Raw genomic sequence first — 12,671 nt, 5'->3', positions numbered from 1 at the left:
TTGTGACACGTTGATTGTAAATCTGCATTAGGTGAAACCACAATTAAGCAAGGGATAAACAAAATATAATATACAGCTCATGTTCAAATACCCTGGAGGGGAGACATCAGAATACTTCTGGACTTACTTAGGAGCCTACAGACATAGGACGATAGTTGCGCCAACCAATATGCATTATTATGGAAAAAACTTTAGCCACAAAGATTTTAGCCGTTTTATTGTGCTTGAATGTCCAACCACAATTTGGTTTTATCTGTATATATATATATATATATATATATATATATATATATATATATAGATATAGATATTACATTATAAATATTATTTCCAAATATTTAATTCTCATTTAATACCTAACATGTCCATGTCATTTTAAAAGAAATTTTAAAACTTTTAAAACTGCAAGTTTCATTAGAACAATACATGGTATTCCTGCCACGAATGATCTTTGTTTAGCACTTCCTGTCATAAGGTGACAACACACTGTCCTTGTCTCTCACTGGTGCTCCTGCGTTGCCAGGAAGACTAAAAGTATCTATTGCAACATTTGATGTTCAGACATACCAGACCACTGTTGTCATGCAATGCAGCCAAAGATGGAAGGCAAGCATGTAGACAAAGTCATTTTAATGAAATATGGTAATTATTTATTATACACATGCTATTTAAATTGATGTGATCATTTCATAGACTATGAAGTTGATTTAAACATGAGCATTTTTTAACTTATCAAAACTGTAATCATTTCTATCATCCAATCGTGTGCTAAGGGTTTTTTTGTTTAATTACCTAAACATGATTGTGTATTTATAAAACATACAGATTTGCAGGGAGGAAAATGTGGGTCTAAATAAATCACCCCATATTGCTCTGGAGTAGTATATGGACAGCCGCCAGTCTGCTGAGAATTCTATGTGACACCGCCCAATGTAATACTTACCTACAGGAACTTCCACACATCCCCTGGAGCACATCTCACTTTCATTAGCACAGTCATTTTTTTTTTTGTCACATCTATTAAAAACAACCAATTATGTGTATGACAACAATGTCGTTCTCTGAATATCCCATGCAAATATTTTCACAGCCAGCAAATGTTTCACAGGTTTGACATTTTTTGGAAGCCGGATACAGTAGCATAAAAAAACAGCAAAGTACTGTAAGACAATGTAAGCTTGTATACATACCTATAGCTCACTAAACAAAAATCACAAGATCTGAGAAAGCTTTCTATTTACAATACAGTCTGGGCAAAGGAAAAAAAACTACAATTACTCCCTGTGGATTTACAAGTTCTAATCAACAATTTCATAAATAGGCATTTGCAGTCATCAATCATCGGCCTTTATGCTGAATTCTTATGGAGTAAATTACTAGCAGAAAGGCCTTGCCAATTCAAGTAAGCGAATATTACCCAGTAGGGATATAAAGCTGTCAGCACCAAAGCACTTTTGATTTTACTAAATACTGCCTGGTTATTAGAACAATTTAACCTGTCCACTGCCAGGAAGCTGCCTAATGCTTTGCTCTTGTAGCTGCCACAACGATTCAGCAGCATAGGATTCTGGTCCATTTAACAGATCCTTCCTTTTATTTAAAAATATTTATTTTAAAAACAAGAAGCACTGTGCAGAGTACAATATTCTATAACAGCCAATGAGCATCAGTTTTCTGCTAACCATTGCACTAAGAAACAGGACTGGCTGCAATTAGTTACTGTACTTTGAAGATGGATTTTATGAGAACTTTATAAATTGTATTAGGTAACTATGGGTAATAATAAACTATACTGTATAGTCAAAAATTTGGTAAGAAAGGGTAAGTTTATTTTTTCTTGAAAATTGTTGGGGGACCCCCTACTTCCTTACTTCCCGACCCTTGGACAAAAAAGTGGAATCTCTGCAGAGTATTGGGGATTCCTCTTTAAGGCCTAGGACAATTTCTGACATGCGGCAAACCACAATCGCAACATGTGAAAATACATTGACCTGCGCTGTGGTCTGTCGCTCCTGGGGGCATAGCAGTAGTTTGCTATGTGTCCAGGAACAGCTAATTACACGCTTTTTTATACCACATGTCCAAATTAAAAAGCACTTGTGTTTGCATTTGAATAGTGACCGCATTTGCTTATAGTTCAACGCGCCTCATCAGGACATACTACATCTAAAGGAAAAGCGGCACAACCCACGGCAGGTCAAATGCCGACTCTGAAGTACCATGCGCCATGAGGATTTTCTTGACCTGCCTTCGAGGCATGTTCTGAACGCAAGTCATACAAGGGATGACCCTTACCTTCTTTTCTAATGACGTTTGGATTTTACATCACTTTCTGTTTTGGTAATAATGGCCAACAGAATAAACAGCTAGCAAGGAAACAGACGGCAATACAACTCAATAGAGGTATTACATTTTTCCTACATTAAAAAAATGCATAGAGAAGGTGATATTATTAAAGAAAATCATTGGTAAAAATTGGGCATAAGCTAGAAACCCGGGTACACAGAATTAGAACAATTTATACCCTATGCAAATCCAAGTCATCATTTGATTCTATTATGACCTATGGTTACTTTACACTTTCTATTAGCCAGAATGCAGAACAATTAAAAAAACTTTTCTTAATAAAACAACATATCACTGAGCTGCATACAAAATCAATTGATCACTGCAGACCTGTCAAATTAACTTGACATAAAGGATAACATTTTGGGACAATTTACTAAAGGTCATAATTTTCCTGCCAGGCCAGAGGCACCAGTCCATTCACAGTTAAAGGAAACATACAAAATATACATTTCCTTGTTGGCCTGTATGTACATTCAACAGACTCACAAGGCTGCTATAAAACTTGCATTCTTTAGTAAATCACTCTCTTTTTCCTTGTATATAAAGAATAAGGTGATTATATAGGTCAATGAAGAACGCACTTAGCATATTTCTTTACAGTACACTTTAAAAAAAAAACTCGGTTTAAAACCATCTTAGGTGACTAAGCTTTTTGGCGGCACTAGTCAAAGCCAATAACTATTTATTTTTTGCCAAAAAACTGCTGTCAGGAAGAAGTTAAATAGCTGAAGTTTTAGAATGCAGAAATTGTTAGATGATCTTCTCATTTCTGCAACTGACCCATATTTGTAAGTTTATGGGGTCACTTAATTGGTAATCTTAAATTTAAAGGATAAAAACTAAAACATTGGCTGGCAGAGATGGAAATGTTGGCATGATATTTGAGCATGACTGAGCACCATGCACATTAACATGCAACTTTGCCAATAACGCTACTTATACTAACACAAAAATTCTATCACGAGGATCCCTAATTTAATTATTTAACAATAACGTGCTTGTCACATGTACATAATTTAAGTGATCAGTGATTGCAATGACTTGATACACATTTCTGATATTATTAGGAAGGTTTTCAGGCGGGGGAAATGTCATAAGGTCAGGTTGTCAGGTTGATTCTTTACTTTCGGTATTTGGTATGTTGCAGACCCAAAGTAACTAGACACCCATTGATGTTGGAATTCCCATCCTGCACACTAGCTGTGGGTCTGGGATTCCCTAGTTGTAGTGAGTTACTGCAGTGAAGCTGGAGGATTAAAACAACAGAAGGGGATGGAGAACAAACACAACTTTACAAAGATTGAGGTATACCTTCACCAGTTATCTACTATACCGCTTCCAACACAATAAAAAAGAAAATGAGAAAAGCAAGGAAAGCTACGGAGTTTATAAAAGTAGAACAAACAATTTTTTACCAACATTATGAAAAAATCACAAAACTCTGGAACATTTCTATTGCTCGGCTATGCAGTATAAAAACGTCATCAGACACTGGGATTGGAGCTTGCATCATTTACTGATGATGAATAATATTTAAGCTTCAGACAGGTCTTGTATCTTTTACTAAGTCATCAATTAGAAGATCAAAAAATTTAATTGCAGTCATTTTGATTAAAGAATTTTGTTTTTAGAAATCAATTTCTCCAAATGATCACTTCAATCAATCAACAATTTGTCTAATAAAAAAAACGAAGAACAGCCCTGGTAGAAAAATCCATTTAAACCTTTAAAAATACAAACTGATTGTAAATAGATCAACAAATTGATTGTTTCACTATTGCATTAAATTATTGTGTTTGAGGATAAGATTCTTTAAGATGATTAGATCCAAAAACGATTCATTGTTTATCATTACAAGCCTGGCATAACAAGCATTAGCTTTAAAATTTCAGAATTTGAATAATAATATGCTAAAAATCTGAATATTAATAAATGGGACTTATTACTAGAGGCATAATTCTACTAGCATTGATACAAAAATACAATGGCTTTTCCACATTATTGCGTTTAGATCCACGTTATGATGATGACACTGATCTGCTACACATTTGCAAATTTCAGAATGAAAAGATACAAATGTACATTTAAAGTAACTTTTTACAGCAGATCTGTACATTTTTCACTAAAAACCATTGACATATACTTGGAAGGCTAAACAAGAGAGTTTTCCAAACCATCTAAGTGACGTGTGGCTGTGTCTACATAAACACACAGTGTGCAAATATATCAAAGCACAACGTACACTGACCCATTTCTGACCAGGGCCCGCAAAATGTTAAGAATAATTGCCCATTTCTCTGTGATGATAAACACATTTTACTTCCAAGTATACCCTCCCAAAAGTGTCTTACAAAAAATAAAAATGTGTTAGTTTGCCCTGGGCTGACCTAATTTTTATTTTAATAATCAGCTAAAATAAATGTTTAGATGTATTGCTGGTGGAACTTTTTAAGCTTTATTTTAAGTTTTTCTTTAAATACTCGTTCATTTTAGTTTAAAAATGTGTCTCCAAGCTAAAAAAAAAATGTTTTAACATTCCAAAAGCAAAAGCAATCAAATTAGTGCTACTTTTTACAGCTAATCGGTCTAGCTAATCTTAAATGACATTTTGAGCTGAATTATATTAAATAGGTTACGTTAAACATTTTTTTTTTGTATTGAGAAATATATTTAAAATACTAAATATATAAGACTATAATATAACTGTACTTAACATTATTATTAACATTTACAAATTCACATATATGAGATATGGAGTTAACGTGTGTGCAGGAACCATGGTTAAAAATGTTAATTTGAGTTTATAATTCCCTCTACTTGCAGCCAGTTATGGGCCACAATTACATTGGACACGCATATAAGAGGCACATGTGATATTCCAAGTCTTCAGGGATGGGTGAAAATGGAGTTAGCGGACACAACTTTCAACTCATGCTGTGAACACAATCTACAAGGAATCTTTTCAATAGAGCATCACCTTCTGTCTATGACAGGCCCTGCAAAACGTATCATGTTGTAGACAGTAACCGTTCCTAAACTAGAACTGACTTTCAACGCATCATGGGTTGATTTAGTAAAGACTGCTTTCTTTGAAATAGAATGTATGCTTCGGGAAATAAATAAGGTGATGCAGTGTTCTCTTCATTCATCCAGTTATGTTCACGATTGGTGAACACAGCCTATTTCTAAAGCTCGGTGAAAAATCACTTTGTTAGGTGAATAATATCTACTATGGTGCAAAAAGCGATATCAATGAAAAAAATACCAAATGACTCCTAATTTCTGTTGTCATTAATGCTACTTACAATAAGTCATTTACAAATCTATCCATAAACTATCTATCTATGCAATGTCATTCTTTAACATAGATGAAATGCCATTCATAAAATCAGATATGAGTTTTGATAAATAGACTTGCTAAATATGCTAACAGGCAATGACAAAATTGTCATCAGTGGCATCAATCAATGACAAAAACACCAGCAACATTTTTTTAATTCTATACATTGACATTGCAGTTAGACTAGAATAAAAGCATTTTATTATAAAAGGAACTATAAAAAATAAAAAAAATTGTACCAATATGCAGAATTTTAGAAGTACAGTAACAACAGATACAAGGAATATGAAATGGACATAGAAAAGCACACATGCAATAACATAGGAACGTAATAAATGCAGCTGGAAGAAAAGTGATATAAAAGGGTTGACCTTTGCTATCTCAGACTTCAGTACTTTGCAGTGAAATGGAAATATTTCAGTGCAATGCATTTAGACTATGACACAAATAGGCAAAAATAAACTAAATTATGGATATGTATGAAATGCCTAACTTTTATATTTTTTATTTTGTATGTTTAAAATAGAGTTAGTTAGCTTCCATTCTTTTTTTTACCTTTTTTTAGCATTTGCAGGGCAATGTGATTCAGTAGAATTTAAAACATTTGTATTACCGTAATAAACTAAGTAGAAGAGACTATGTGACTTTCAGAAGGCTAATTACAAAAGCTGTAATTTTTATTTAGGTCTGAAGAATCCTTGTTCAGACAACCAATCAGTATAGGAAACATTTAAAAAATAATTTACCTAAAGGTGTCAGGAAATAAAATGTAGATTCAGACTTGCAACAGTAAAACTTTGATAAATCAGTATGATATTCTGCATGTGATCTTGTAGGCCACAAAATAATCACAAGCATTTCCATAAGTAAGGTAAACTCGAACACAAACATTCAGCCAAATTCCCAAAAATCTATTTCACAAAAGCTATTTTTAATTAATTTAGTACATATTATTTCAGCATGTTATGTTTCATGTTTTCCCTTATATAGTCGCATCTGGTATCATTGATTTTACTTACTGAACAGATACACTGGCATGATGTACATAAAACTTGGGTTTTTTAGCCAGATTAGCAAGTATTTACTAAGAAAAAATCCCAAAAGCTGAGTGTATGTATTCATCTGATCAGAAGGGCTATTAATAATAATTATGAATATGGAAAATGGAAACAAATAATAGGTGCTTGGAATACATTGATAAACAGCTGACAAAAAACAGCAAAATCTGTTTTTTTAAAGTTTTTATGTGATTGCCAAGGAATCAGCAATGTAGATCAATGCGGGTCCTATCGAGAGTATAGAAGCTTGGGTTGAGCACTTGACACTGCCATGTGCTTGGATGATGCAAAAAAATTACTGAACGTGGCTTTTTTTATTCTACAGGGCTAATACTTGGCTGCAGTTACCCAAAGCAACAAATTGGAAATGGACTAAAACGAGATAGATTCTAATGGTGTGCTTGAGAGAACTCTTCATTGTGTAAAGCCATTTGTCTAAATAGAGAGGTACTGCAGGCTTAGCGACAGGCTCCGTTTAAAAATAAAAAGTAGAGCCTCACCCCTCTGGTGAACCCCTTAATAATTTAGTAAGTCATCCCTGCAGTCATTCCTCCATATGAATTCATATTCCAAGCACATTTTCCAAATCATTTTTGGTTCCAGAATTCCTCCAGGTGCAACTTTTTTAACTAACCACATGTGTTCCCTGCTATTACCTCATCTATCAAAGACCAATTCAGACCATTCAGAATGCTAATACAGACATAATATAAAAATAACATGCATACCAAGCTATTATTTCTTATGGACATTTTCAGGTAAAACAACAAATTTCAGGTAAAAAAACTTTCATTTCTAAGTTTACTCTACATACTAATTACAAACTATTACCTTCGGGTGACTGATAATAAAAATCCTCTAACATGACTTTTAGCATGAGTATAAAAAAGTTTCTTGGAACATATCATTCCTATCCGGACTTCCCAGTTTCATATAAATCATTTAAGCCCAAAAATGCAATCCCATGGAAATAAATTAAACATATATGTAAAATGTCGACTTCAAGCACTTAAATCTAATATATGGTCTGATGATAAAAAATCAGCAGTTGTAAAAAATAAATATATATATATATATATATATATATATATATGGTTCATCTCTTCCCAATAGGACGTCAACTTGCCTCAAACATGAGTTAAAACTGACAGTGTAGAAAGCTAGCTTTCAATTCAGCAAAAGATTTATGGTTGGGTAACCAGTACTGTTTTCCTAGACACACCATACTTATACTATAAACACATGAAGGGAAGGCAGGGTATACATCAGCTTTAGGTTGGAAACCCAAGTTGAATTCAGTAGGCTCTGAGACTTACAGAGCCGTCTGTCTCTGTCTGGTGGTTTATAATCATGTCCAGGTTGTGGCTGAAATCTCATTGACAAAAAAGGAATCAGAATTCACCACTAGACCACTTAACAAACTAGGTTAAAGTCCACTTTAACACATGGCTGCATTGTCAAGGCTTGTAAATAAATGGCAATGTTTTTGTGTATTTATTATTACTGTAAATAAGTATCTCTTTTATGCCCTGTATGACATATTAATACCAGTCAAAGATGCAAGACCAAACATTTCATTGATCATACCTGGCATAGAACAACTACGAGTCTAGAGAAGCAGCTTAGTTTTACTAGATGTCTCTACTCTGAAATAAAAAAATTACCAGTTTTGCAGGTTAATACATAAAAAGTAAAATAAAATTAGCTACATATAATACATTCACTTAAATAAATGTTGAATGCTTTTGAACAATTGTGCTTACAAGCAAAAACAATTTGCTGAGGGTAAAAAAAAAGTCAGTTGTTCCGCAAAAGCCAGGAAACCTATGAAATTATTTAAATAAATGTATTGTCCAAATAGAAAAAAGGTCAAACTTTATATGATTTTTAACAGTTTTGGTTAATTGGCTTATTCATTTTCAAAAGGGTACTAGGGGGAGTTTTTTTTTTTTTGAAAAATAAAATAAAAAAGGCTCTTCACCTACATCATAGCTGTAAAAAAAAAAAAAAAAGTATACACAATGCTGAATTAGATTCCACAGAATAGACCACTGATAATCATTACAGCCTTTAAACTGAATGGCTGTTTCCACTAAAAGCTTCTGTTCTGAAATCAGACAAGTAAATCAATTATCAAATAACATTAAATTATCAAAGATGTCCGACCCTAACTGCTTTAGAATTGAGTATCCTTCTCACTTAATTAAATATGTATTTCTCTCCATATACATACCTCAAGAGTGAGTTCAAGAAAAATCAGAATGTAAATGTGCAGTGCAGGTTAGGCGATGTTCTTTAAAATGAGTAAAACATTGCCTCCTACAGAACGAGCAGCTTTCAAATAGATATATTGTAAATTTTAGGGATCTGCTTCAAAATAACAATCATAAGGTGTGATTCTCAAAGTGTCTGGTTTTACTAGAGCTTCAAAAATAAAAAAAAAGTTAATATTTGAAAGACTTGTGTAAAGTCACAAAGGCCTAGACCAGGGTTAGAAATATAATGCCATCCTATAATGAACATGGAAACTTCCTTGAATGGAACTTTGTGTTCACTCCATAAAATGGGGGTGAGGACACCTCCCGGCTTATCAGTGTGGATGTAAAAATCAGTAGTCATACCTAAATGGGCAGTGCTAATTACAGAGTAAAGGGTAATAGCATGGCTAAGCAAGCGCAGCAACTAGAAAAACATAAAATGTGCACATCTATTTTATACATACAGTGAGATCTGTAGATCAATAACAAGTGTAATAAAATTATCAAGGGTAATGATACTGGGAAAGAGAAAGAAAGAGTGAAAGACTCTAGTCATAGGATCATGCATACACATAACTTGACTAGAGAGTTAAAAAAATTGCATATCAATCTCAACGACAAAACAAATTAGCCCAAAAAATCTTTAAATTTGTTAATTTGTATCTAAATATATAAAAAAAATTATGCATAAATAAAAAATGCATAGAATTTAAATAAAATGCAAAAAGTTAAAATGATATATATTTTTTTTCATTTATATTTTATTTTTTTGTTTAATAAAGACAATCACAGTCAAAGTCCTAAAGACAGAACTAAGGGAATGCAGAGAAGATGATTTATTTAATTTGGTCAGCAGTATCTCTATACACATGTGCTCATGACGTTCACTGTCACAAACAGGTGGTCAGAAAGAGTTACCGCAAAATAATCAAAAACACTACCCTGAATTATCTACAGTATGTATTAATATATAGTAAGATTAACATAAAAAGTAACAATCTTATGTTAATGGAGAAAAGAGACCAGGAAAAGGGATGGTACAAAAGGACAATAATGTCATAAGGTCAGAGGTTTCTCCCGAATTATAATTATAAAGCATACATCTTATACTGCGCATTATTTTATATTTAAAAAAAAGTATTAAAAAAAAACTTTGTTTAAAATAGAGAGTTTTTTTAATCATTTTTCTATATTATCTAAAGTACATAAAAAAAAAAAAAAAAGGGTATTATTGTTGACGAAAAAAAAAAAAGCAATAGAAAGCCAGGTATCTTAAATTCGGAGACACATTCGTGCTGTATGGATATATTTTAAAATTTTTGAACACACAAATATGTTTTAATTTTGCTTTCTGGAATTTTTAACATAGAAGCGTTTCAGGGTAAACAAGTTTCTCTCTACTTATTTTCAGTGACCCCATAAAGAGAATGTTTTGTGGACAGAGCCTAATGTCTCGTGTATTAACTGTTCCTGTGCTGTAGTATCAGCAGCACACGGCAGGATTCATGTCATCACATAGTGCTGCACAATCACAGAAGCACAAAGTGTGGTCTGTCTGCAGATTTGTGACGTTAATTAGAAAACTAAACACTATCGGCCAGACGAATCTATACATGATTTTCAAATGATTAAAGGGCAACGGTCAGAGCAAGCACAAGGGGTCATTCGTATTAGCAGAGCCACATGGCACAATCCAGGACGTCTGCAAGGCGGGCAAACGACTGACTCGGAGCAGTATTAACCTAAATATCACGTCTCCTGGCACCAGGGTTATTTACACGCCTCGTCCTCAATTTAAGGCTGCATTTGGGGTTCTCTATGTAAACGGAGCTCTTTGTAAAACTACAAATAAAACTGACTGCACAATTTCACATTGACAAACTTAAAAACTTCATTTTCTGTAGCGTAAAAGATATACGTAACTACATATATCATATTATTAATAATTTTTTACATTTATTAATTTGGAGGAGAAGTGAAATGGTTGATTTCATTTCACTTATTTCTATGTAAATTGGTAATAATAACGTCAATCATTTTATATATTATATTTTACTATTAACTACCATATTACTTTTAACTACCATTATATAAAGAAATATATATATATATATATATATATATATATATATATANNNNATATATATATATATATATATATATATATATATATATATATATATAATATAAACTTTTAGAATTTTTATTTAAAAAAAAAAAAGTAAATCCCTAACATGCTACACCTTTTTAACAGCCTATAGATACATAATTATTCATAACTAACCTATTTTATGTTAGAAATATATTTGCAAGTATTTATTGAAAAAAATAGTTTCTCTCTATTATTAAAGCCTTTTTCATGCACTTTTAGCACACATCAGTTTAGAAATGTATTCAACTAAAATCTTAGCAAAAATATTCCCCTGAAATCATAATGTACTTTCACAAAAGTTATTCATGAAGTAAAAAATAAAAAAAATAATAATGCTGCCTTTGATCATTTCAATTAATGCATTTATTAATAATCTAATATTGGGCTTTCACTTAACAAAATTAAATTTTTTGTCCAACATTACAGAATTATGAAGGTTTTTCATGGAGCAATAGGTGATCATGACAAATCCATGTTCATATACAATGACCAACAAACCATTTAGTTTCATAGTTAGAAAATACAATTGTACGTTTAGTGTAAACATTAACTACACTGAGTGTATATTGACTTTAAACAGGGACGGCAACCAGTACATTCTGATATTGTCACCTTCTGTGTATATTCATGAGATCTCCCAAAAGCTGACTTCATGAACATTTCACAGAATGCACAAGCAAGAAGTGAAAGCAGGAAAAGAAATTAGCTGCAAGCTGTCTAGGAATAACTAGAAACATTTATATCACAGTGACACATAGCTGCCAACAACTCAACTCACAGTGGCACAGTGCCTACAACATGCCAACCCTTGGGTCACCCCACTCTTCCACTTGCCACAAAAGAACATGAGGCTTAAACTAACTTCCTGTAATGCTACACCAAAGACGAAAACCCATAGTCAACATGAACCCTGACACTCCGAGTCATTGTGTTGTTGTTGCCAGTTTGTTGTGTATACATTAAAAACGTTGCTTTATTACCTCCCACAGATTTGTTGAGCGAGCCGTTCGGTCGTCCTCTGGCTCCTAATGGACTCCCGTTCTGTTCCAATCTGGCCACTTTGATTGGAGGAGGACTTTTAGTATCTGGGCTGTTGCTCCGATGGTCCGGACTGTCCCTTAGACTGGGACTATCACTTCTCATCTCCATACTGTTCTGGTTTGGGGACAATGCTTGTCCTGGCAGATCACAGTAGTAGGGGTCTAAATGGAGAAGTTAGAAAAGAAGTAGAAGCATATGGAAAGGGCTTGTTGGAGCTCATATGTCCTTTGGGTATACAAAGTAGACATTAAATATAGTTCTGATACAGATAACTATGTGGTGCTACCCATAAACAGCTTTGATTGTGAAATGATAGTGATAAATGACTATAATAATAATTCAAATAATTACTATTAATTAAAATCTTCACTTTTGTCTTATAATTAGCCATGATCAAACTGTAAATCTGTCTATCTGTCCACACTGTAAGAATATGTATGCACAATAAACACACACACATAAACATATATATA

At 33.0% G+C, this 12,671-nt stretch overlaps 1 protein-coding gene across 2 annotated transcripts in view; it reads right to left on the bottom strand.

The window, feature by feature from the left end:
- Positions 1–12,671, bottom strand: part of SATB2 (SATB homeobox 2) — a 94,065-nt gene that overhangs the window by 80,021 nt on the left and 1,373 nt on the right. For both annotated transcript variants that reach the window (XM_072418637.1, XM_072418639.1), the window contains exon 2: positions 12,138–12,359. In XM_072418637.1, the coding sequence (XP_072274738.1) occupies positions 12,138–12,359 (222 nt within the window). The remainder of the gene's footprint in view (positions 1–12,137; positions 12,360–12,671) is intronic.

Source organism: Pyxicephalus adspersus, chromosome 7 (assembly GCF_032062135.1).
Source record: "Pyxicephalus adspersus chromosome 7, UCB_Pads_2.0, whole genome shotgun sequence".
Lineage (NCBI taxonomy): Eukaryota > Metazoa > Chordata > Amphibia > Anura > Pyxicephalidae > Pyxicephalus > Pyxicephalus adspersus.
The sequence above is the reverse complement of the archived record's forward strand: the minus strand, read 5'-3'. Positions and strand labels throughout refer to the sequence as shown.